Genomic DNA, 25,277 nt, shown 5'->3' on the forward strand with positions numbered 1-25,277 from the left:
ACGTGACCACACGGCAGCATCCTTGAGCCTTTTGGCCACCTCGCCCCCCTCATCCCTGCCCACCAGGGCCTCAAACCACCCTCCAGTGATCTCCTGCCTCCTGGATGCCACATGCTTGCAGACCAGGCTGCAGCTGGGAAATGGAGAACCACACTGCAGGCACCTGAGGTTCTCCATCCGTGCCCAGATCCAAACAACTTCCCCTGTGACTCTGTCCAAAGCTGGAGCTGATCTGGGGAGGCTCTGCTTGGAGGAGACCTCATTGCTCTCTCCAACTCCCTGAGAGGAGGTTGTGGAGAGGAGGGAGCTGGGCTCTTCTCCCAAGGGACAGGGGACAGGACAAGAGGGAATGGCCTCAAGCTCCACCAGGGGAGGTTCAGGCTGGATATTAGGAAAAAATTTTTCACAGAAAGGGTCATTGGGCAGTGGCAGAGGCTGCCCAGGGAGGGGGTTGAGTCCCCTTCCCTGGAGGGGTTTAAGGGACAGGTGGACGAGGTGCTGAGGGACATGGGTTAGTGATTGATGGGAATGGTTGGACTCGATGATCCGGTGGGTCTTTTCCAACCTGGTGATTCTATGATTCTATGATTTTCAAAGGAGCTGGCACCACTGAAGTCATGGGGAGCTCCCAGGAAGCTCATCCCATCGGCAAAAGGCCGCTTAAGCCCAGCTGGTTTGGACACGGGCACCTGACCCCTGGTGTGGCAGGAGACCTACGTGTCCTTCTCCACAGTGTGTAAAACGCACAGCTCTGCCGAGAAGGCAGCAGGGTCTCTGGTGAGTCCCCACCCCAACTGATGGACGTGCAGCATCTCACCCCTTCTCCGGATGGACCGTGATGGCCCGTGGCTTGTCCAGCCCCTGCGAGATGACCACGTAGCGGAAGGACCCATTCAGCCTGGCCACTTCGATGACGTCAAAGCCCTGGTCTGTCCAGTAGATGTTTCCTGCAAAGAGGGGAGAGTCAACACCTGTATGAACCCTGCTCCTCGACCACCCATCGGCTCCTCCCTGCTCCCAAGCCCCGTCTCACCAGCGATCCAGTCCACAGCGATGCCCTCCACACGGCCAATGCCGTTGGTGACCACGTCCTCTCGCCACGTCTGGTCCCGCTTGGCTCGGCTGATGGTGCTCAGACCCATGTCCACCCAGTAAATGGTGTCATTCTCTGAGGGGCCGGACAGGAGAGCGGGTATCAGGGACCACTTCTGGGTCACCTCGAGGGGGGCACAGACTCAGGCTGAGCTGCACTCCACAACCCACGTCCCTGAAACCCTTTCCCACTCAGAGCTGCTGAGGGCAGATGCTCCCGGGCAGAGGAGGAGCTGGTGAAGGTCCCTCTCACGTTCCCCCTCCCCAAACCCTCCAGCCCTGCAGTCCCACTCCTAGTCCCTGTGTTACCTGCGTGGAAGTCGATCCCCACAGCCAGGGAGGTCCCTGACACGGGCACAAGAGCATCCGACTTGTCGTTGGGGTCTAGGGGAATGCCACGTATCCCCTCGTGGACTGAATACAGGAGGAAGGAGCCAACACCTGTGACACAGAAGCGGAGGACAGTCATGGAATCATAGAATCACTAGGTTGGAAAAGACCCATCGGATCATCGAGTCCAACCATTCCTATCGAATACTAAACCATGCTCCTCAGTGCCTCGTCCACCCATCCCTTAAACCCCTCCAGGGAAGGGGACTCAACCCCCTCCCTGGGCAGCCTCTCCCTGTGCCCAGTAACCCTTTCTGAGAAAATTTTTTTCCTGATGTCCAGCGTGACATTCCCCTGGTGGAGCTTGAGGCCATTCCCTCTCGTCCTGTCCCCTGTCCCTTGGGAGAAGAGCCCAGCTCCCTCCTCTCCACAACCTCCTCTCAGGGAGTTGCAGAGAGCAATGAGGTCTCCCCTCAGCCTCCTCTTCTCCAGCCTAAACCCCCCCAGCTCCCTCAGCCGCTCCTCATAAGGCCTGTTCTCCAGCCAAATGCATCCCACAGACCACATGCTGTCCCGTCGACGTGCAGCCACAACTCATGGAAAACTGTGCCAGCACCTCCATGGAAGAACATGATCCCGGGAGGGCTGGTGGGAGGGCTAGACCCACGGCAGCAGCACCACAAATCCCTGGCCCAGGACAGCAGAACGATGGGAAGGGCAGGGTTGAACCACGTCGGTTGGATTTGCCGGCAGGCTGTGGGGCTGCCTGAAGCATCCCCTGCGCCAGCAGCCCCTACGCCCACCTCTCGCTGACTTCAAGGTTGACGCACGCGAGACGTGGGCTGGCAGCGCGAGCAGCAGCTCCGCAGGCAGCCAGGGAGGCGGCGAGGGAGGCAGCGCTGCCGGACACGGAGCGTCTGCTGCTGCCCACGGTGCCGCAGTCACAGGGTGACGTGTTTCCACAGGCAGCATGAGGCGCATGGTGCATTTTGCGAGCCCTGCAGCATCGTGGCTTCTCGCAGAGGGAGGGATGTGCCTGCTTCACTTGGGTCCCCACACGAGAAGGGAAAAGCAGGATGAGCACGAGGAGGAAAAAACCTCCTCTGTCATGGGCATGGGATGGGTTTCCTTCATAGAACCATAGAATCACCAGGTTGGAAGAGAACCACCAGATCATTGAGTCCAACCATTCCCATCAATCACTAAACCACGTCCTAAAGTCAAGCCTGACCCTCCCCTGGTGGAGCTTGAGGCCATTCCCTCTCGTCCTGTCCCCTGTCCCTTGGGAGAAGAGCCCAGCTCCCTCCTCTCCACAACCTCCTCTCAGGGAGTTGCAGAGAGCAATGAGGTCTCCCCTCAGCCTCCTCTTCTCCAGGCTGAACCCCCCCAGCTCTCTCAGCCGCTCCTCATAAAGCCTGTGCCACATGGGGCAGGAGAAGGAATGGAAAACCTTGTGAAAATTGCAGGGAACAGTAAACCGAGCACATCGTCAAACAAGGTTTCTGATGACGGGGACAGGAACTCAGGGAACAGCCACCAAGCCCTTCCCTGCTTGGTTCTGTGCTCCAGCGGGCCCTGCCTGGACCACCCTCGAGGCTGCAAGCCCTGGAGCAGCCTGTTCAAGAGGTCCTGACCCGCGGTGGGGCACGGGGGAGGCATGAGCGAGGCCTCTTTCCGAAGCCGCCTCCGCCTGTGAGCCCTGGCAAGGGCTCTGTGCCGCATCTGGGTCAGGGCAGCGCTTGTTATTCAGTCCCTGCCCTGACCCAGATGGCGGAGCAGCTCTGCCAGCCCTCTCCAAAAACACCAAGAACATTTTGCACACAAACAGCCTTTGAGAGGCCCTGGCAGCGACCGAGGAGTGCGAGCGCTCTCCCCTCCCACGGGAGACGGTGGCAAACGAGGCAGACACCGGGGATCTGCAGGCGGATCAGCCCCGTTCCCAGCGACCGCAGCGAGTCTGTGCCCCAAACCTGCAGCCAACAGCAACGCTTTCACCTCTCCTCTCGCTAAACCCAGAGCCCTCGGTGCCCGGGTAGCGCCCCTGTGCCACACACACTCCTGCCAGCCCCTCGCCCCACAGCCCACGCGTGTGTCTCGCCGCAGCCTGAGCCCATAGCTCCCTCCCAGGGTCCCCAGCATCCCTCTGGCTCCCAGCATCTCCCCGCAGCGCTGGGAGGCACAGGGCAGTTGGGAAGAGCCTGCGAACAACTAGAGCCACTACCAGAACCACTGCTGGAGCCACAGCAGGCACCGCCACGGGATCGCTCTGCTCCAAGTGGGGCGTTTGGTTGAGGGGACAAGGACAAGGACACTCACCTTCGCACGACTGCTGCCCGCTCTTGAGGCTGTAGCCTGCCGTGCACATGCAGGACCGGGAGGTCTCGGAGGTGGGGAGGCAGAGCTGCGAGCAGTCCCCGTTGTTGAAGCTGCAGGGGTTGGTTCCAGCTGCCACGGAGAGAATCATAGAATCATAGAATCACCAGGTTGGAAGAGACCCACCGGATCATCGAGTCCAACCATTCCCATCAATCACTAACCCATGGCCCTCAGCACCTCGTCCACCCGGCCCTGAAACCCCTCCAGGGAAGGGGACTCAACCCCCTCCCTGGGCTGCCTCTGCCACTGCCCAATCACCCTTTCTGTGAAGAATTTTTTCCTAATGTCCAGCCTAAACCTCCCCTGGTGGAGCTTGAGGCCATCCCCTCTCGTCCTGTCCCCTGTCCCTTGGGAAGAAGCCAAGGTGAGGGACAGCCGGGGACCCAGGCAGAGCCACCGGGGCTGCAGGCACCTGGGGAGAGGCTGGCACAGCTTGAGCAGCCACACAGGACGTGGATGCTCTGCACCTTGCACGAGGACAAGGGCTAGGCTTGGGCCAGCAAGAAGGGATGGTGTTGGCTGCAGGGTCACCCAATGCCAGGCTCCATCCCCGCTGGCATCCTCGTGGAGTGGAGGAGCCGCTGCCCCAGGACCACACGCTCACCTTGCTGGATGCTCTCGTCGTACACCTTCATGTGCATCACCAGCGTGGTGCTGTTGCGCAGCACCTTGACCTCCGTCCCATCCTTCTTGTTGCAGGTGCCCATCCTCTCGGAGGCCTGGTCAGCCCACCACAGCTTGTCGCCTGGGAGGAAAAGGCAGGAACATGGAATTATAGAATCATAGAAGCACCAGGTTGGAGAAGTCCCACTGGATCATCGAGTCCAACCATTCCTATCAGTCACTAAACCATGTCCCTCAGTATCTCATCCACCCATCCCTTAAACCCCCTCCCTGGGCAGCCTGTTCCAGTGCCCAATGACCCTTTCCAGGAAAAATTTTTTCCGCATGTCCAACCTAAACCTCCCCTGGAGGAGCTTGAGGCCATTCCCTCTCGTCCTGTCCCCTGTCCCTTGGGAGAAGAGCCCAGCTCCCTCCTCTCCACAACCTCCTCTCAGGGAGTTGGAGAGAGCAATGAGGTCTCCCCTCAGCCTCCTCTTCTCCAGCCTAAACACCCCCAGCTCTCTCAGCCGCTCCTCTTCTTCTCCAGCCCCCTCCCCAGCTTCCTTGCTCTTTTCTGGACTCGCTCCAGAGCCTCAACATCCTTCTTGTGGGGAGGGGCCCAGAACTGACCCCAGGATTCGAGGAGCGGTCTCCCCAGGGCCGAGGCCAGAGGGAGAAGAACCTCCCCGGCCCTGCTGGCCACGCCGGGTCTGATCCAAGCCAAGATGCCCTTGGCCTTCTTGGCCACCTGGGCCCCTGCTGGCTCCTGTTCAATCAACACCCCGAGGTCCTTCTCTCACCCATGATGGCCAGGGCGGTCGCCTTGCTCAGCTGACCCTTCACAGACTCGATCACCTCCAGGTTGGTGCCGTCGAGGTCGCATCTGTTGATGGTGCCGTTGCCAGAGCTGATCCAGTACAGCTTGCTCTCCGGGTAGTCAATGGCCAGGCCTGGAAAACAAGGGACTGTCAGCATCCAGGTGGCAACGCAGGGACCATCACCATCTGGGAGGTGGGATGTGACCCGCAGAGCGGATGGGGTGATGGAGAGAACGAGCACGTGAGGTCGAGGTGACCCAGCACAAAGCATCCGCCGGTTCCCTGGGGAACCAGGGCAGCCAGAGTCGGGGTGCGGGGCTTTTAGGGCCAGCAAGGGCACAGCAAGGTGGGGTAATAGTGAGGGAAATAGCGGGGTCCATACCAACAGGCCCTTTCTGGTTGGTGAAGAGAAGAGTGCGGTTGCTGCCATCCATGTTGGCCACGCTGATGTTGTCCCCGTCTGTCCAGTACAGCTTCCTGCAGCGGTGAGGGGACACTGAGCCCAGCGGCTCCACCACCCACCCAAGCTCCAGCAGTCCCCACTAGCCCATCCTGCTCTCCAGGCCCCTCTCCCAGCCAAGACCACTCCTGCAGCAGCCCCTCTCCCCTCTCCTGCCCAGCACATAGAATCATAGAATCAGCAGGTTGGAAAAGACCCATCGGATCATCGAGTCCAACCATTCCCATCAATCACTAACCCATGGACCTCAGCACCTCGTCCACCCAGCCCTTAAACCCCTCCAGGGAAGGGGAATCAACCCCCTCCCTGGGCAGCCTCGGACAGGGCCCCAATCACCCTTTCTGTGAAAAACTTTTTCCTAATGTCCAGCCTGACCCTCCGCTGGTGGAGCTTGAGGCCATTCCCTCTCGTCCTGTCCCCTGGCCCTTGGGAGAAGAGCCCAGCTCCCTCCTCTCCACAACCTCCTCTCAGGGAGTTGCAGAGAGCAATGAGGTCTCCCCTCAGCCTCCTCTTCTCCAGGCTGAACACCCCCAGCTCTCTCAGCTGCTCCTCATAAGCTGTTCCTCACACGTGTGTGTGCGCACACCTACTCCTTCGATGCTGGACCCCGAGCATGCTGGCACTTACCCCCGGAGAGGGTGAACCACCAAGCAGTGAGGTTTGTCCAGCCCCTGGATCACCGCGTTCTTGAAGGAGCCGTCGAGCCGGGCCACATTGATCTGCTTCTTGTTGGCATCGTAGCTGGTCCAGAAGAGGTTTCTGGAAACCCAATCCACAGAGAGGCCATGAGCGTTGGGCAGGTCTGAAAGGCAACAGAGAAGGGAGACTCATTAGTTGTGAAAATGGGGCTGGAGTGACGCCAAGATGAAGAATGGGCTGATCTCACGGAGCCGAAGCCTCTGGAGTGCTGGAATCTCTGACCTGACATAGGACCTAATAGGAGCAGGCGTGCAGGTCGATGCCTTCTCCAAACCCACCTGCAGAGACGACGGTCTCCACACCAGTGCCGTTGATGAAGGCTCTCTTGATGGTCTGGGTACGGACATCAGACCAGTAAATGCGCTGCTCCAGGGCATCGTAGTCCACCACGGTGACATTGTCGATGTCGGGCACCGTGAAGGAGATGATGTAATTGTAGTAGGGGTTGTCGATGTCCACCCCTCGGATCTCCATCTGCCGTGCGTACAGCAGAAACTTCTTAAACTCTGGGGAGAAGGACGAGAGCGGTGGTCGTGGGGCCTCAGCCTGGTCTGCAGAGCTGGTTCTCCAGCACCTGCTGGTGTCCCCGCAGCGGGGTGGCCCAGGCAGACCCTACCATAGCAGGTGGTGTTGTCCTTGTCCAGCTTCATGAGGTGGGGACAGGCACAGGACAGCGTGCGGTTGTAGTTGATGAGGCAGAGGTGGGAACACGGCCCTTTGCCCCCGTTGGCTTCACAGGGATTGGGAGCTGCCAAGGGGATAAAGAGTCAGCAACGTCCCTGTTTTGAAGGACACCCACCAGGGAGGTCCTGGAGAGCACCAGACCCTCCCTAACCCCATCGAGGAGCTCTGATCCATCAGCCTCGTCACCCCAGGACAGTTTTGCTCAGCGATCAGAGCCACAGCAGAGGCCTCCAGCTCAGCAAAGGGTGAGAAGACGAAGGCACAAGGATGGGAGCCGCTCCCTTGCGATGCCCCAAGTGGGTGCAGGTTCACACCGAGCACCGGCGCCGTCTCCCCACCTCGCTCCCCACAACCCCATCCCGCTGCCTCTGCTTCCCCAGGCCTCACCCAGGGGCTGCCGGGAGGGATGATACACCTGCAGGTCGAAGGGCTGCGTGTTGGTCCTCTGCACCACCGTCACCTTGTGCCCCGTCCACTTGTTGGCCTTGGCCAGCGTGTTGGTGCGCCAGTCGGTCCAGTAGACCTCACCCCCGTAGAGGGTGACGGCAAAGGGGTGTGACAGGTACTCGTGTCCCCGCAGCACCTCGATGTGGCCTGTCCCGTCATACAGCGCAGAGTAGATGGCATCAGACCTGCGCCCGGCAGAGATGAGGGGTGAGAGCTGCACCAGGGGCACCAGGCACAGCGAAAGGCCAAGCCGTGAACCCAACGCAACGACCTGCACTGCGACAGACTAGGAGGAGGCCGGCTGGAAACTGCCTGGAGGAGAAGGACCTGGGGGGGTTGGTGGAACAGGAGCCAGCAGGGGCCCAGGGGGCCAAGAAGGCCAAGGGCATCTTGGCTTGGATCAGACCCGGCGTGGCCAGCAGGGCCAGGGAGGTTCTTCTCCCTCTGGCCTCGGCCCTGGGGAGACCGCTCCTCGAATCCTGGGGTCAGTTCTGGGCCCCTCCCCACAAGAAGGATGTTGAGGCTCTGGAGCGAGTGCAGAGAAGAGCAAGGAAGCTGGGGAGGGGGCTGGAGAAGAAGAGGAGCAGCTGGGAGAGCTGGGGGGGTTTAGGCTGGAGAAGAGGAGGCTGAGGGGAGACCTCATTGCTCTCTGCAACTCCCTGAGAGGAGGTTGTGGAGAGGAGGGAGCTGGGCTCTTCTCCCAAGGGACAGGGGACAGGACGAGAGGGAATGGCCTCAAGCTCCACCAGGGGAGGTTTAGGTTGGACATGCGGAAAAAATTTTTCAGGGAAAGGGTCATTGGGCAGTGGCAGAGGCTGCCCAGGGAGGGGGTTGAGTCCCCTTCCCTGGAGGGGTTTAAGGGCCGGGTGGACGAGGTGCTGAGGGACGTGGGTTAGTGATTGATGGGAATGGTTGGACTCGATGATCTGGTGGGTCTTTCCCAACCTGGTGACTCTATGACTCTATGATTCTCTGACCCACAGGGCACGAGCAGCACCCGCATCCGCTCTGCTCAGCGCTGCGGAGGAGGAGGACGGCGGCTGATTTACACCAGGGTCCGCAGCCCCCACAGAGGAGAAAACCCAGAGCAAAGGCTGGAACGTTTCGCTGACACAAATAGATCCCACAGAGCAAAGGCTTCTGCTACCAGCCTGGCAGCCAAATGGCAGAACAACACAGAAGCAAGAGGGAAGGAGCCAGAGCAGCGAGGGATGGGGAGGGAGCATGGGTCCCACAGCGAGGTGCAGGGCAGAGATGGGCGTCCTGGTCCTACCTGGCATCAATCCAGAGGATGCGCTTCTCCAGGTAGTCGACAGTGAGCCCGTTGGGCCAGCCCCCCGAGCCCGTCTCCTTGTGGATGGTGCGTCGGCCCTCGCCGCTCATGGAAGCGGCCTCGATGCGGGGCAGGCTGGCATCCCAGTCTGTCCAGAAGAGGATCCTGCAAGGGATGGCGAGCGGAGATGGTCAGTACAGGGACACCAAGCTTTGCCTCCCAAATTAGCAGTGAAGTCTGTGCCCGGACTGAAGCCTGGTCCCCTCACACGATCCCACTGCGTCCTGGTGACCGACATCCCCTCCTGCCTTACCCATAGCGGGGGTCCAGGGCGATGGCACGGGGATGCTCGATGTCCCCAGCCAGCAGCGTGGTTCGCATGGTGCCGTCCAGCTTGGCCACCTCGATCTGGTCCAGGTTGCTCTCCACCCAGTAGATGTTGCCAGCGATCCAGTCCACAGCCAGCCCCTCGGGGGTGGCCAACCCATACTGGATCACCACCTCGAAGCTGGTCAGAGCTGCAGGGCACAGCGCCAGGAGGATCATAGAATTACCAGGTTGGAAAAGATCCATTGGATCATCGAGTCCAACCATTCTTATCAAAGACTAAACCATGTCCCTCAGCCCCTCATCCACCCAACCCTTAAACACCTCCAGGGAAGGTGATTCAACCAGCCCACACGCCTCCACCGTGTCCCAGCCTTCAACAGCTCCATCCACCTTGACTGGAGGTGATGGGGTGGGGGACATTTCTTCCCCAAGGAGCCTGAACCCCAAGGTCCCGGCGCTGAGCTCTCACTGCCCCTCTGAGGGGGCCTGGGAGGGGGCCTGGCTTTGTGCTCCCAGCTGCCAGGCTGCAATTAACATCAGGGAAGTGCCGGGAATGCTAATTAATTCCTACATAATAAGCAACTTCGGAGAGCGGAACAGGAGCGCTACAGGGGCTGTGGGCTCCAGCGGCTGCACGGCTGCGAGGTGCCAAGGAGTCATTGCTGGCATCCCCACCCCAGAATCATAGAATCATCATAGAATAACCAGGTTGGAAAAGACCCCCTGGATCATCGAGTCCAACCATTCCCATCAATCACTAACCCATGGCCCTCAGCACCTCGTCCACCCGGCCCTTAAACCCCTCCAGGGAAGGGGACTCAACCCCCTCCCTGGGCAGCCTCTGCCACTGCCCAATCACCCTTTCTGTGGAATATTTTTTCGCACTGCCGGCCCCCACCAGCTCGCTCCCCACTCCCAGGCTACGCACCCCCATTCTCGAGCAGTTTTCCCCTGTAGATTTTGTCCTCTACCACATCGGTCCAGTACAGCGAGCTCTGGTTCAGGTGGAAGTCCAGGGCGATGGTGTTGCGCAGCCCGGGGACCAGGACGCTGTAGTCCCCCCGGTGCAGGTCGATGCGGCGGATCTCGTGGCGGTTGGAGAAGATGATGAACGGCTTGAAAGGGTCTGGGGAAAGCAGGGCAGGGTCAGAAGCAGGGCACAGGCAAAGCAGGGCAAAAGCGTTTCTGGGTCCCGGTCCCAGCCCAGCTACAAGACCACCCCTACCCCTGCAGCTTGTGCCAGGCAGGGACAGCAAGGGACCTACTGTCAGCAGGCAGGTCCCCCCCAGGACCCCACTGTGCCCATCAGCACAGTTCTCAGCTCTGCTGCTGCTCCTTCTGAGAGCAGTGGGAGGACAATCCCCATCCCAGGCAGCTGGAGTGACGCTGCCAGCCCCTGCAGCCGCCCCGCACGCACCCAGGCTGCGGCAGCTCTCGCCGTCGGGCTCCAGCATCCAGCCCTCGTAGCAGGAGCACTTGACGTTGTACTTGTCCTGCTCGCACTTCTGGCTGCACTTGAGGTGCTTGGCACAGTAGCTCTGGATCTGGCAGGTCTTGTTGTCCACCCCCAGCTCCATCCCCAGGGGACAGGAGCAGACGATGCCCTCGCCGGGGGCCACGGTGCAGTTGTGGCTGCAGCCGCCGTTGTTGAGGGAGCACTGGTCTGTGGAGAGAGGACACACCGGTCACGTCCTCATCCCACTCCCACCTGAAGGAGACTTGACGTCCTGGTCCCCAGCCCCACGCTTACCGCAGAGCTCGCCCTCGTCGGAGCCATCCCCGCAGTCGTCAGAGCCGTCACAGAGCTTCTCGGGGGGGAGGCAGATGGAGGTGTTGTTGGCACAGGTGTGGGAGGGAGGTTTGCACACCAGCGACTCGCAGTTCTCCTCGTCTGAGTTGTCCTCGCAGTCGCTGTCCCCATCGCACACCCAGGCCTTGCTGATGCAACGTGCTGCCAACGAGAAGCGAGATGTTATTCCAGGCGCTCAGGGTCTCGGCTGCCCCAGAGCTGCTGTCCCCCCACCACTGTCCCCATCCCCATCAAGCTGAGGCGGGTCCCAACCCCTTCCCGGCGTCTTCCCCTCCCTGCTCTCACCTGAGTCCTTGCAGCCAAACTTGACGTTGGGGTCACAGACGTGGGTGACCCCCTCGCAGTTCTTCTCGTCGCTGGAGTCCATGCAGTCGGTGTCGCCATCGCAGCGCCAGCGCATGGGGATGCAGAGTCCATCCAGCCGGCACTGGAACTCGTCCGTGTGGCAGCCCCCGGGCGGACGCGTGGCTGGTGGAAGCGCCTGCTCACTGCTTTTGCCCCCCAGAGCTGGGAACTGGGCGGGGGTTCAGGGTGGGCAAGCGGGACCAGGCACTTGGCCTGGCCGGGAACGAGCCAGGGGCACCCAGGGGTGCAGGAAGATGGCATCTGAGCACCCAAGGTGGGTAGAGGACACTGAGGATTCCCCGCCTGGAAGGCAGGAGCTCTGCTCGGAGTGGGTTGTGGGCTCTCCGGAGAAGACACCAGTGGTGCTGATGCCCAGGAGGGTCCGTCTGCTGCGTTCACCTCCCCATCGCCCACTTGCTCCCTCACCGGGGGGGGACACAGAGCGGAGCGCGGGGCCAGCTCGGCCCCACCGCGCCCCGGGGACTCACCCTGGTTGGTGCAGTTGGCGTGAGTCTCGTCGCTGTAATCGCCGCAGTCGTTGTCCCCGTCGCAGGTCCAGTGCACGGGGATGCAGCGCCCGCTGTTGCACTTGAACTGGTTGCTGGAGCAGGAGTGGCTGCAACCCGCCTCGTCGCTGTTGTCGCCGCAGTCGTTGTCTGCGAAGGGAAAAGGGAGTGGGAAGGGGCTCAGAGAGTCGCCCGGCTGCTCAGGAGGGCCGGTGGAGCCACGGTGGGAAGAAGGAGAGCAGAGACCAGAGGAGGAGGCTGGGGGAAGCGGGGAACGACGGGGATCAGTCAATCACGCCAGCAGACGGGACGCGGGGCAGCGAGCAGCCCCGCAGCGCTGGCAGCACCATCCCCGCTGAATGTGGAACCCCCCCCCCGGCCCTCCCACCCCGAGACGCCGCCAGGCGCGGCCACAGCACCAGCAGCGCACAAAGAAAATGAAACACAGAAACTGCATAGATCAGCCATGTACCTGGGGAGGCTGGGAGGACGCCCAGCACCAAGGGGGAGCGGAGCCGGGGGGACGCTGCGCTCCTGTAGGGGGCACAACCATGGGGAGACGGGCTGGTACGGCCAATTGGGGGGGTGCCAGCTCGCCTGGAGAAAACTCCATTGCCCGCTGATGGGCTGGGGCAGCTTTAATCTGAGGGTGCTGCCCCGCCGGCAATGCAGCCCCTGCCAACGCCAGCACGGGGCACGGGGCTGGTTCTGCTTGCTGGAATCACTCCAGAGCTCTGCTCCGCCGCAGAAGCCCCATCTGAGCTCAGTAAAAGGCTTTGCCTCCCCGTGCCTCTGGCTCCTCGCACACAGGAGAGCTCAGGACAGGCACGGGGACAGTGGCACTGACGGCTGCCGCACAGCTTCCCCGGCAGATGCCAACCCCGAGCTCTCCAGGCTCCCACGTAAAGGAGCTCCCCGAGCAACTCCACTTGGTGAGCCAGGAGGGACGGTTGCTTCGCTCTCCAGCACCCAGCACGGAGCGCAGGGGAATCACCAGAGCGTGGGGGGCATGATCAGAGCGTGGGGGCCACTGCCAGAGCCTGGGGCATCACCAGGGTCTGGAGGAGCAGCCCAAGAGCTCTGGAACTCTGGAAGGGGCAGGTCTGGGGTCTGTGTGGGGCAGGTCGGGGTCTGGTGCATGTTGATCTATGCACTAACCGGTAGGCTTTGGACAGTTCTTTTCGTCAGAGCCATCCCCACAATCTTTTTCTGAAACACAGAACCAACCAGACAGGAGAGTGGGCACAATGACAAACAAAAACAACACAACACGGCACAGAGAGCAGCACAAAGAAAAAAAAAACACGCTGACGCCGGGACGCAAACATCCACATGGAGACACAGAGAGGCTGCGCAGGCACAGCGAGCGGCCAGGGAGGCAAGACCAGAGGCAGCAGAGGGTGCTGGGGGAGCCGGGGCAGCCGGGCTGGGAGCCCCTTGTCACTGCAGCCCCCACCACGTAGGTGCCTGGTGAGGTTCTCGGCTGCACAAAGGTGCTCCGTGCCAAGGCGATCGCTTTTGTGAGCACCTGGCTGCCAGCCCTGGAGGATCCTTGGGAAATGAGACCTTTCCTCGGCAGGAAAGGCTCAGAGGTGGAGCTGTCCCAGGAGGAAGAGGCCACCTGCTCAGGTAGACACCAGGGAGAGACCTGGACCTGCTCCCCGCTAACCCCTGCACCGGCACGTGCACTCTGCAGCTCTGAACCTGCCACGCTTGCTCTGAAGCCACTAATTAAACCTAACGATGCAGAGCTGCTAGGAAGATTGAAATAAACCTGTGGGAAAGGAAAGCAGCCTTGGGGCAAACCCTCTCTTCCCAGGCCTGGCCCTGAAAACAGATCCAAGGCCAGACTTGTGCTTGCTGGGAGACCTCTCCAGCCTCCCCTGGGGCTCCAGACCAAACTCAGCCCCACCAGCAGCACAAGTCACTCCACACTCGCCTCAAGAACGACAGCAGAGCCTTGGCCAGCTCGTAAAGGACGCCAAGGTCTGCTGAAACAATCCCTGCCAGGCAGTTCCTGCAACACATGCTCCTCCAAGGGCAGCCAAGGAAAATGTGGGTCTTGGTGTTGCAGGATACGCTTGGGGCTCGAGCTAACGCCTCCCTGCTTCAGGGCCAGGGCTCTGCTCTTCAGCCCAAGGCTGAAAAATGGACCTTGCAGCCCCACCAGGCTGGCATCGCTGCCTCTGATCTCGCCGTCCCCAACTGCGAACCCTCGGCGGTGGCGGGGCCGCGGTTCTTACCGTTGTCACAGCGCCAGTTGATGTTGATGCAGCGCCCATTGTTGCAGGTGAACTGAGTCAAGGGGAAGCAGGTCGGGTAGGCTGCAGAAGGGGTAGAGGGACAATCAGCATCGGAGAGACCCCCCTGTGCCCCACACGCCCAGCCCCACGAGCGCCTCTGCCCCCCGGTGCTCCCGGCACTGCCCGCCCCAGCTCACCGCACGAGGCAGACTCATCCGAGCGGTCCCCGCAGTCGTCGTCCAGGTCACACGTCCAGGAGAGGGGGATGCAGCGACCGCTGGCACAGGAGAACTGGTTGGGGGAACAGGTCCGAGCTGACCCAGGGAGAGACAGACAGAGCTTTAGTGGCTGGCAGCGCCTTGCTTCGCTGCGCGAAAGGTGGGGAAGAACCCCTCGGGGCTCCCACGAAGCACAGGAGCTGCATGGTGGGCATCAGGGATGCGTGAGGCCCTGAAAGCTCAGCCTCCACCCTGCAACAGCGAAGGCTGTGGCTCAGCACAACAGCGCGAGCTCTCCCTGTTCCCCAAGGACGAGGCAGGTGCCCCACCTGAGCAGGTGGAATTGGACTCGTCCTCGTTGTTCCCGCAGTCGTTGTCCCCATCGCAGAGCCAGCGGTTGGGGATGCAGCGGTTGTTCTTGCACTTGAAGCGGTCTGAGGGGCAGGTGTGCTGGTCTGCAGGGGAGACACACGCTCAGGACCTGCCCTTCCCCATCCCGCTCCCATGAAAAACTGAGAGAAAAGGGCAGGGAGCCTCCAGCAATCTGGGGATCCAGGATCCTAACCACCGTTTCCCCCCTCAACTGCTTGAACCTACATCCCTCCCAGAGCTCGGAGGGATGCCTGACCGCATCCCAGCCACTGATCCTGCATCCTGGGCAGGCTTAGACCGAATCCTGCTTCCCCAGGAGTGTGTAAACTGTTATCCTGCTGCACGGGAGGCGTTTACGCACGGCAGAGCTCAGGGGCTTCATCGCTGTTGTCCAGGCAGTCGTTATCCCCATCACATTTCCAGCGCTCCTGGATGCAGCGGTTGTTCTTGCAGGCGAACTCCCCGGGCTGGCACTGCGGAGGGGGGATGTAGGACGGGTTGGCTGGCAAGGGGGAAAGCGAAGGGAAAGGAGGATTTTAACCAAGAGGCCAAGTGCAGGAGAGCAGCGAGGACAGGTCTGTGTCCCCAGGCTGGCAGCATGTCAGCACGACTGCTCAGCAGCCCTGGTCACGCAGATATTTGCACCTATATTTGTCAGCTCCTGAGCATGAAACAAGAACCACAGAATCATAGAACCACCAGGTTGGAAGAGACCCACCGGATCATCGAGTCCAACCATTCCTATCAAATACCAAACCATGTCCCTCAGCGCCTCGTCCACCTGTCCCTTAAACCCCTCCAGGGAAGGGGACTCAACCCCCTCCCTGGGCAGCCTCGGACTGGGACCAATCACCCTTGCTGTGAAAAATTTTTTCCTAATGTCCAGCCTGACCCTCCCCTGGTGGAGCTTGAGGCCATTCCCTCTCGTCCTGTCCCCTGGCCCTTGGGAGAAGAGCCCAGCTCCCTCCTCTCCACAACCTCCTCTCAGGGAGTTGCAGAGAGCAATGAGGTCTCCCCTCAGCCTCCTCTTCTCCAGGCGTCTCCACGATCAAACAGGGAGAGACCTTGGCTCAGAATGCACGTAGGGCTGCACCACCAGAGCTTCACCCCTCTCATTTAAGCCAGCGAAGCCCAGTCCCACCCAGGCTCCCAACCCTAAGTCCGGCTCTCCCCAACCCCAGCAGCACAGGCAGCATCAATGCAGCCACACGGCTTCAGCATCATGATCCCACCAGGATTTCCCACCTGCTTCCTGGGGCAGGGGACTGTCCTGCTGCTGTTGTGCACAAGGAGGAACCACAACTGGTAAATGTGACTCGTTTGCAGGCTCCGACTGGCACAGGGAGCACCCACCTCCTCCAAGCCCCGCACCAGCCCTGCACCACGTGAGGTGTCACTACTGGATCCAGTGTGGATCTGCTGGAGGGTCGGGAGGCTCCAAAGGGATCTGAACAGGCTGGATCCATGGGCTGAGACCAACGGCAGGAGGGTTAACGAGGCCAAATGGCGGGTCCTGCCCTTGGGGCACAACAACCCTGAGCAGCTCCAGCCTAGGAGAAGTCTGGCTGGAAACTGCCTGGAGGAGAAGGACCTGGGGGTGTTGGTTGAACAGGAGCCAGCAGGGGCCCAGGTGGCCAAGAAGGCCAAGGGCATCTTGGCTTGGATCAGACCCGGCGTGGCCAGCAGGGCCAGGGAGGTTCTTCTCCCTCTGGCCTCGGCCCTGGGGAGACCGCTCCTCGAATCCTGGGGTCAGTTCTGGGCCCTCCCCACAAGAAGGATGTTGAGGCTCTGGAGCGAGTCCAGAGAAGAGCAAGGAAGCTGGGGAGGGGGCTGGAGAAGAAGAGGAGCGGCTGAGAGAGCTGGGGGGGTTTAGGCTGGAGAAGAGGAGGCTGAGGGGAGACCTCATTGCTCTCTCCAACTCCCTGAAAGGAGGTTGTGGAGAGGAGGGAGCTGGGCTCTTCTCCCAAGGGACAGGGGACAGGACGAGAGGGAATGGCCTCAAGCTCCACCAGGGGAGGGTCAGGCTGAGCATAGAGAAAATTTTTCCTGGAAAGGGTCCTTGGTCCCTGTCCGAGGCTGCCCAGGGAGGGGGTTGAGTCCCCTTCCCTGGAGGGGTTTAAGGGACGGGTGGACGAGGTGCTGAGGGACATGGGTTAGTGATTGATGGGAATGGTTGGACTCGATGATCCTGGGGGTCTTTTCCAACCTGGTGATTCTGTGATTCTACTGATGTGCCAGAGCAGAGCATCAGACACCGTGTTGCCCCCCGACCCGTGGGAAAGGGGGTCCCCACGAGGGGCCAGGCTCCGCGGCAGCTTACCCTGGCAGGTGACGGTGTCCGACCCCAGGATCTGGTCCTCGGCACAGGCGCACTGACGGCCCCGCGGGGTGGCCAGGCACAAGCTGCTGCAGCCACCGTTGTTTACGCGGCATTTGTTGGAGCCAACTGCAGAGACAAGGCAGGGTGAGGTGAGGTGAGTGGAGCTTCGGTGCTCAGGGAACACTGCTGACCTACAGGGGGTCACTCTCCAGGCTCCACAGATGAGACCCCACGTCCACTGGGTCATGCAAGACAGCGGGGACCCCTCTGGGGACACAAAGCCTGGCTGAACGAGCCAGGAATCCTGGTGGGCAGGGAGGGGAGAAAGAGGAAAGGCCAGAAGGGCAGGGAATGAGCAATGGCAGAGTTTAAGGCTTGAAAGACAGGGTGTGTAGGGATGGACAGTAGCCAAGAGGAAGCAAAAAGAGGTGGGGGCACTTCCTCAACCCCCAGTCCCATCCCTCTTCCAGCCCTTCCCTCATGTGTAGTGGGTCCCCATGGTGCCCAGCAGAAGTGGCCCCGGCACCTTGTTGCTGCTGCGCGTCGTACATTCGGATCTCGAAGATGGGTGGGCGCTCGTTCCGGAGCAGGCTCACCACCTTGGAGGTCTGGTCCAGGCGGTAGATGCTGCCGCTGCGGTACTCGGTCCAGAAGAGGAAGTTGCTGTAGTGGCACAGCCCGAACGCGTGGTTCAGCTCAGGTCCCTCGTACACGATCTGCAGGCACAGGGAGGCGAGAGGCTCATCGTTAGCTGGGACACATAGAATCATAGAATGACCAGGTTGGAAAAGAGCCCCAGGATCATCGAGTCCAACCATTCCCATCAATCACTAACCCATGTCCCTCAGCACCTCATCCACCCGTCCCTTAAACCCCTCCAGGGAAGGAGACTCAACCCCCTCCCTGGGCAGCCTCTGCCACTGCCCAATGACCCTTTCCATGAAATATTTTTTCCTAATGTCCAGCCTGACCCTCCCCTGGTGGAGCTTGAGGCCATTCCCTCTCATCCTGTCCCCTGTCCCTTGGGAGAAGAGCCCAGCTCCCTCCTCTCCACAACCTCCTCTCAGGGAGTTGCAGAGAGCAATGAGGTCTCCCCTCAGCCTCCTCTTCTCCAGCCTAAACCCCCCCAGCTCTCTCAGCCGCTCCTCTTCTTCTCCAGCCCCCTCCCCAGCTTCGTTGCTCTTCTCTGGACTCTCTCCAGAGCCTCAACATCCTTCTTGTGGGGAGGGCCCAGAACTGACCCCAGGATTCGAGGAGCGGTCTCCCCAGGGCCGAGGCCAGAGGGAGAAGAACCTCCCTGGCCGTGCTGGCCACGCCGGGTCTGATCCAAGCCTGGGGAAACCCCGCAGGGCAGGACAGGGCCGGGGACAGAAGACAGGGAGAGGAGGGGACAGGCAGCAGGGGAGCGTGGCTGAACGCAGCCAGTCACCGACTGAGCAGACTCGCAGTGGACCCAGCCAGTCAAGGCAACAGCTCGGCTGCTCACAGCCCCAGCTCAGGGGCGACCGGCGTCCCAGAACCCACGGGGCCTCCACTTGCCTTCCGCTCAGTGCCATTCAGGTAGACCATCTCGATGCGGTCATAGAAAGCATCCACCCAGTAGAGGATCTTAGCTGGGATGTCCAGGCTTAGCCCGTTGGGCCACAGGACGGTCTTGGAGGTGATGAAGATGTTGCGGTTGGAACCATCCATCCATGCTCTCTCGATCTTGCCCCTCTTGCTGTCCTTGGGATCCTCCTCCCAGTCTGTCCAGTACATCCACCTGCCAAAGAAACTGAGCTGTGAGAGGCAGACAGGGCTTGGAGCTCACCCCATCGCTGATCCCAAGAGCGATCCGCTTTGCCTCCACCAAAGCAGGCGTGAACTCGTGGAGCAGCTGACACAAAGCAGCAAGGAGATCCCGCTGTCCTGTGCCTACACCCAGCCCCGAGTCCAACACGACGGCCCCCACAGCCACACCAGAGCCACCAAGCCCAGGCTGAAGCTGTCACTGCCCCACCTGGCCCCACTGTCACAGCTCAGGAGCCACCAGGAACGCCTCGGAGATGTAGTGGGGCATCCGTGAGCCACACAGAGCTGGGGACTGCGGGCTGGGGTGCCCCCCATGAACCACCCTGGCCTGCCTGGCAGCCGTACCCGTTGAGAGGATCCACCACGATGGCGCGAGGGTGGGTCATCTTGCCCTCGATCAGCGTCTTCCGTGTCTGGGCAGCCTTCTCCAGTCGAGCCACGCTGATGGTCTTTTTGGGGCCATCATCAGTCCAGTAGAGGTTGTTCCCCATCCAGTCCACGGCGATCCCTTCCACATTGTGGATACCTGCGGGGAACAGCAGGAGTGGGTGCTGATCACCAGGGATGGGCAGCAGCAGGAAGACAAGAAGCAGAAACAACAGCCCCGTATGATTCACATTAAGTTTGGCACCACCGATCCCAACTTAAATGGACTGGGAATGACCAGCTCCAGCAGCTCTCTCAGAGGGACCACAGCCGAAGGGAGCCTGGGATGGGGGAAAGTGGAATTTGGGAATGTCCTTGGCTGGTTTGTCCCAAGGCAATGAAAACATATTGGGCTGGCAGTGTGGGGATGGTGGGTGGTACAGCTTGGACAGAAGAGGGACACCGAGGGACAAGGTCCCTTCTCCTTCCTCTGCTGACACGCATGCTCTGTACCTGTCTCTCAGCAGCAGCCTACAGATAAACCCAAATGGGAGCTTCAAATCTCAGTTTTAAGGGTCAAAAATGCAAAGGAAAGGACAGAAGTTCTGTCATGAGGCAAGGAAATGTGGTGATGGCCGCTGCTGCCAGGGGCTGACCGCGCCGGGGAGGGACCAAGCTGTGCTCCGTGGCCACACACCGTCCTTCAGGATGGTCTCTCGCTCCGTGCCATCAATTTTCTGGCGCCCAATGAGGTAGCTGGTGGTGTCGGCAAAGTAGATGAAGCCGGTCTCAGCGTGGAAGTCCAGCGCTCGGGGGTTCATGAGGTTCTCAATGGGGATCATGTGCTCGTCGGGCACCTTGGCTCCCATGTCCATCCCACGGATGATGCCTGGACGCCCCTTGCCGTACACCAGGAACAGCTCATGCTCAGGTTCTGCAGAGAGATGATCAGAATCATCACCATCAGCTAGACCAGGACAGCACTGGGAACGAGCAGCCTAACGCACATGGCATCTGGGCTTTTGTGGGGCTGGACCTACAGGTCAGGAGGAGATGCGATCCCACCCCTGCACCCAACAGGTCTGCAGGGACAGCAGAGCCTGGTGAGCAGCCCACAGCTCAGCCTGGGAAGGATAGGGCTGTTTGCAATGGGGAAGGAAAGAAATGAAAAGCTCCGCTTGCCCGTGCTCCCAATCATCCTGCACAAGTGTCTCTGCCCACCCTGGTCACCGAGAGGGGGGACCCCAGCCCCTTCACCCCCAGGCTCCCAGGGAGAGCCAGGACTCACTTTTGCAGGATTTCCCGTCGCTGCCCAGGCTGAACCCAGAGCGGCACCGGCAGGTCCGGGTCTTGTGGCTGTTCCCGAGGAGGCAGATATCCGAGCAGCCTCCCGGCTTGCCAAACTGATCCGCTTCGCAGGCGTGACTCCTCACTGCAAGAGAGAACGCGGGCTCCAGCGGCCAGAGGCAACCAGAGCACGGCAGGCAGGGGACACGAGTCTGCAGCCGCAGCGATGTGGGTCTCATGGGTGCTGGTGGCTCTACAGGCTTCAGGGGGTCCCTTTCTCCCAGAGCTCCCAGCCCATCAGCCAGGAGCTGAGCATTGACCGCTCCTCGAATCCTGGGGTCAGTTCTGGGCCCCTCCCCACAAGAAGGATGTTGAGGCTCTGGAGCGAGTCCAGAGAAGAGCAAGGAAGCTGGGGAGGGGGCTGGAGAAGAAGAGGAGCGGCTGAGAGAGCTGGGGGGGTTTAGGCTGGAGAAGAGGAGGCTGAGGGGAGACCTCATTGCTCTCTGCAACTCCCTGAGAGGAGGTTGTGGAGAGGAGGGAGCTGGGCTCTTCTCCCAAGGGACAGGGGACAGGACGAGAGGGAATGGCCTCAAGCTCCACCAGGGGAGTCCCCTTCCCTGGAGGGGTTTAAGGGACAGGTGGACGAGGTGCTGAGGGACATGGTTTGGTATTTGATAGGAATGGTTGGACTCAATGATCCGATGGGTCTTTTCCAACCTGGTGATTCTATGATTCTATGATTGCACAGGATGGACAATGCAGAGAGAGAATCAGAATCCTAGAATCCTAGAATGCTTTGGGTAGGAAGGAACCTTTACAGGTCATCCAGTCCAACTCCTCTGCAGAAGAAGGAACATCTTGAACCAGATCAGGCTGCTTAGAGCCCCATCCAACCTGACCTTGAGTGTGACCAAGCATGGGGTCTCCACTACCTCCCTAGGCAACCTATTCCAGTGTTTCACCACCCTGGTGATGGTGGTGGGACAGGAAAGGACCTGCCCAGGATGCAGAGTTGCTCGATGATCCAGTGGGTCTCTTCGAACCTGGTTGTTCTATGATTCTATGATCCCTCACGGGCCCTGGAGAGAGCGGAGCTGCACAAACGCTCCGCAGACAGTCAGGATGAGCCCCGGCACGGGGACAGACAGCGCCAGCTCAGAGAGCTCCTTAATCACACTCCTTCACCGCTCGGAAATCTCCTGATTAGTTTTATATTCTGGAAAATGCCAAGCAGGCTGTAGACGCTAAGAGGATTTTAAGCGAGTAAATTGATTAACTGCAGGAAGGTGCTGGGGGGGGGGGTGGAGCAGGCAGAGCCGCAGCTCCAAAGCCTTTCAACTCCCTTCAAATCCCTTGGTGCCTGGGAGCCCGCGGACCCGGTCGAAGGGCAAATGTGCCAGCAGCGGGGACAGAGCCCGGGGAGGCACCACCAAAGAGAGTCATTAATATTTCAAGATGCTGCATCTGCCCCGATGTCCCTGCGCTCTCCAGCGAGACGCAATCCATCAGCCACGTGGCGCAGCTGCCTGGCCTGCAGGGACGGCTTCCACATCTCTGTCAAGTGGAGACGGAGACGATAGCGGGGGCCACGGGGACCCCAGGGTGCAGGGCAGCCCAGGGAGAGGCTGGCCCCACTGCTGCCTGGGGAGCAGGAATCCCACGCAAGGCTCTGGCTGAGGGGCGAGGGCAGCAGGCTGGCAGCTCCGGGAGTCCCTACGGACCCCAACAAGGCAGCTGGATCTTCCATCCCCGTCCCTGCCCAGGCACGTGAAGCTCACGGGGGTGGAGGAGGGAGTTGGAGATCATAGAATCATAGAATCATAGAATAGTTTGAGTTGGAAGGGACCTCGAAGATTATCTAGTTCCAACCCCCCTGCCATGGCCAGGGACATCCCACTGGATCAGGGGCTCCAAGCCCCATCCAACCTGGTCTTCAACACCTCCAGGGATGGGGTAGCCACAACTTCCCTGGGGAACCTGTTCCAGTGTCTCACCTGTTCCAGTGTCTCACCACTCTGATGGTGAAGAAATTCTTCCTTATGTCTAGTCTAAATCTGCCCCTCTCCAATCTATACCCATTGCCCCTCATCCTGTCACCACAAGCCTTTATGAATCGTTCCTCTCCAGCTTTCTTGGAGCCCCTTCAGGTACTGGAAGGTCTCTATAAGATCTCCTCAGAGCCTTCTCTTCTCCAGGCTGAACAACCCAACTCTCTCAGCCTGTCCTTGTATGCAGACGGCCCCAGCACAAGAGGGAATTCAGAAGGTACAGCCTGTCCCCATCACCACCCAGCCTTTGGGGTGGAAGAAGGGGCTTCTCCCAGCCCAGGGTCCCACCTGTGGGCTGGCGCCGTTGGTGGTAGATGTGCAGCGCGCCGCCCTTGTCCACCCGCGTCACCACCTGGTACTCGGTGCTGTTGAAGCGGTTGACGCGGATGACGCTGGTTTTCTGCTGGGCGTTGGCGTTGTCAGAGTTGGTGGCGTAGAGGTAGTTCTCGAAGACCGTCAGCCCATAGAGGTGTTCAATCTGGAAGGCACCGTGCAGTTTCCATGAGGAGTTTAGGAGAAGACATGAGAACTCGGGCTCTGAGGCACGTCAAGACCCTGATCCCAGATCTTGCACCCAATGCATTTAGGGCGCAACCAGATGGTGTTCAGCAGCTCATGCCTCTTCTTTGCCACACCAGCACAGCCCAGTCTGGACCAGTGCTCCCAGTAGGCTTCCCTCTGCCATATGGTCCCCCCAGCCTCCCTCTGGCCTCACTCACCAGGATGCCCTGGATGATGGTGTGCCTGTTCTTGCCTTCGTAGTCCACCACCTCAATGTAGTCCAGGTAGGCGTCCGCCCAGTAGACCAGCCGGTTCACCAAGTCCAAGGTGATGCCATGGGGGAAGACGATCTTGCTGTCCACCAGCTTGGTGCGGTTCTGCCCGTCCATGTCGCAACGTTCCACCTTGGGGATCTGCCCGTAGTCGGTGAAGAACACTTTGCTGCGTGAGAAGGGCAAACGTGGGAGCTCAGACCCTGGATGTCACATATGACCCAGAGAAAGAGAGAAGGCAGACAGATGGGATGCCTCGCACTCATGTCTGAGAGCTCGGGCTGGTCCCTGCTGGCATGGGGTGGCCAGGGAGCCAGCTGAGAAGAAGCTCAGGCTGCTCTGACCCAACCCTAAGGACCAAACCTTCATCCCTTCCTTCTTCATCTCAAAATGCTGCTGCCACAGGGACCCCACGGCACACAGCCTCGCTCTAAGCCACAGGGGAGGAAATGGTTTTATAAAACCCAGAGGTTTTGCACGCAGGCCAGTCGCTTCTCCATGAGCATCTCTGCCTTCCCACCAGAAGGGAGCAGCTGGACCCTCGTGGCTCGTTCCCCAAACCCACTCAGCCCTCCCACTCCCAGCTTGAGCCTTACCCCATCGCCGGGTCCAGCGCGATCCCCTTGGGGTTGTAGAGCTCCAGGTCGAGCAGCGTGACGCAGGTGACTCCGTTCTTGTTGCAGACAAAGATCCTGTCATCGATGTCGTCCACGAAGTAGAAGTTGCCTGTGAGCCAGTCAATAGCCATCTGCTCCACATCTGGAATGGGGGAGAACAGGAATGGAGAGGTCAGGAAGGGAGAAGAGAGCCAGGAGCCCCACGGGTGGCTGTGCTCAGAGGTCTCTGACCACTTCTCAACCCCCTGGCACCTCAGGCACAAATGTCCTCTGAGGGGAGACCTCATTGCTCTCTCCAACTCCCTGAGAGGAGGTTGTGGAGATCAGGGAGCTGGGCTCTTCTCCCAAGAGACACGACGAGAGGGAATGGCCTCAAGCTCCACCAGGGGAGGGTCAGGCTGGACATTAGGAAAAAATATTTCACAGAAAGGGTGATTGGGCAGTGGCAGAGGCTGCCCAGGGAGGGGGTTGAGTCTCTATCCCTGGAGGGGTTTAAGGGCCGGGTGGACGAGGTGCTGAGGGACATGGGTTAGTGATTGATGGGAATGGTTGGACTCGATGATCTGGTGGGTCCTTTCTAACCTGGTGATTCTATGGTTCTATGACTCTAAGCCCATGCTCAGCAGTACAGGGAGAGACAGCAGTGGCCGGGGCTGCAGACACAGCCCCAGGAGGGTGAGGCAGCGTGGGCAGCGCTAATCCAGAGCTGCAGGGACGCCCCGAGCCCTGAAGCAGGTGAGAGACGGCAGCTGGCATGCAGCATTTAAGTATTTAATTAAACCAGTGAAAGCCTGTTAAATCGGATAAACCCAATGCACCAGAATTCCTTCCTGGCAAGCAGGTTGGTGCTCGGTGCGGCTCTGCCCCACTCCCTGCCTGCCAGCCCTGGGCCGAAGGCCAAGGTGAGGGGCTGCAGCTCCCGGAGGTTCTGGGAGACACCAAGTGCTCTGGAGGCTTCTCCTTTCGGCTCGTGCCTCCAGATCCTACACCATCCCAGCAGTGCCAGCACCATGGTTCTGCTTCCCAACCTCAGGGGCCAGGCAGAGGAGGGATGGAGATGGAGATGGAGATGGAGATGGGATGGGATGGGATGGGATGGAGATAGGATGGAGATGGGATGGGTTGGGATGGGATGGGATGGGATGGGATGGGATGGGATGGGATGGGATGGGATGGGACGGGACGGGACGGGAGCACTCCCCCCAGCCCAACCACCCCGAGGACATCAGGACCCAGACAGCCCGGGAGGAGCCGGGCCAGACGCCACTGAATTATTAACCAGCACACAAGTTCGTGAGCGCAAAGGGAAAGCATGAATCAAGCCAGGATGTTTTGCAATGCCCCGCGCTCCCCCTGCTCGCAGGATTCAGCCTGATAGGATCAAACCCTCTCCACAAAACGCTGCTGGGTTTTGACGAGACCCAGCTAACGAGGACCCAGTGGTCTTGGGGCGCCCTGTCCAAGCACAG

The 25,277-nt window shown here is 60.3% G+C and overlaps 1 protein-coding gene across 3 annotated transcripts in view; it reads right to left on the reverse strand.

Moving 5' to 3' along the window:
• Positions 1-25,277, reverse strand: part of LRP1 (LDL receptor related protein 1) — a 103,284-nt gene that overhangs the window by 34,996 nt on the left and 43,011 nt on the right. For all 3 annotated transcript variants that reach the window (XM_069879633.1, XM_069879632.1, XM_069879634.1), the window contains exons 7-37: positions 23,788-23,950; positions 23,138-23,360; positions 22,707-22,896; positions 20,372-20,515; positions 19,781-20,017; positions 19,063-19,243; positions 18,466-18,688; positions 17,453-17,642; positions 16,927-17,052; positions 14,968-15,108; positions 14,564-14,689; positions 14,214-14,330; positions 14,017-14,097; positions 11,756-11,923; positions 11,208-11,390; positions 10,863-11,063; positions 10,530-10,775; positions 10,041-10,238; positions 9,096-9,300; positions 8,783-8,947; positions 7,450-7,694; positions 6,995-7,126; positions 6,657-6,884; positions 6,307-6,481; positions 5,602-5,696; positions 5,202-5,351; positions 4,403-4,543; positions 3,739-3,867; positions 1,402-1,533; positions 1,034-1,168; positions 818-947 (exon numbers count right to left, since the gene is read on the reverse strand). In XM_069879633.1, coding sequence (XP_069735734.1) covers positions 818-947; positions 1,034-1,168; positions 1,402-1,533; positions 3,739-3,867; positions 4,403-4,543; positions 5,202-5,351; positions 5,602-5,696; positions 6,307-6,481; positions 6,657-6,884; positions 6,995-7,126; positions 7,450-7,694; positions 8,783-8,947; positions 9,096-9,300; positions 10,041-10,238; positions 10,530-10,775; positions 10,863-11,063; positions 11,208-11,390; positions 11,756-11,923; positions 14,017-14,097; positions 14,214-14,330; positions 14,564-14,689; positions 14,968-15,108; positions 16,927-17,052; positions 17,453-17,642; positions 18,466-18,688; positions 19,063-19,243; positions 19,781-20,017; positions 20,372-20,515; positions 22,707-22,896; positions 23,138-23,360; positions 23,788-23,950 — 5,200 coding nt within the window. The remainder of the gene's footprint in view (positions 1-817; positions 948-1,033; positions 1,169-1,401; positions 1,534-3,738; positions 3,868-4,402; positions 4,544-5,201; positions 5,352-5,601; positions 5,697-6,306; positions 6,482-6,656; positions 6,885-6,994; positions 7,127-7,449; positions 7,695-8,782; positions 8,948-9,095; positions 9,301-10,040; positions 10,239-10,529; positions 10,776-10,862; positions 11,064-11,207; positions 11,391-11,755; positions 11,924-14,016; positions 14,098-14,213; positions 14,331-14,563; positions 14,690-14,967; positions 15,109-16,926; positions 17,053-17,452; positions 17,643-18,465; positions 18,689-19,062; positions 19,244-19,780; positions 20,018-20,371; positions 20,516-22,706; positions 22,897-23,137; positions 23,361-23,787; positions 23,951-25,277) is intronic.

This window comes from Phaenicophaeus curvirostris, chromosome 38 (genome assembly GCF_032191515.1).
Source record: "Phaenicophaeus curvirostris isolate KB17595 chromosome 38, BPBGC_Pcur_1.0, whole genome shotgun sequence".
Lineage (NCBI taxonomy): Eukaryota > Metazoa > Chordata > Aves > Cuculiformes > Cuculidae > Phaenicophaeus > Phaenicophaeus curvirostris.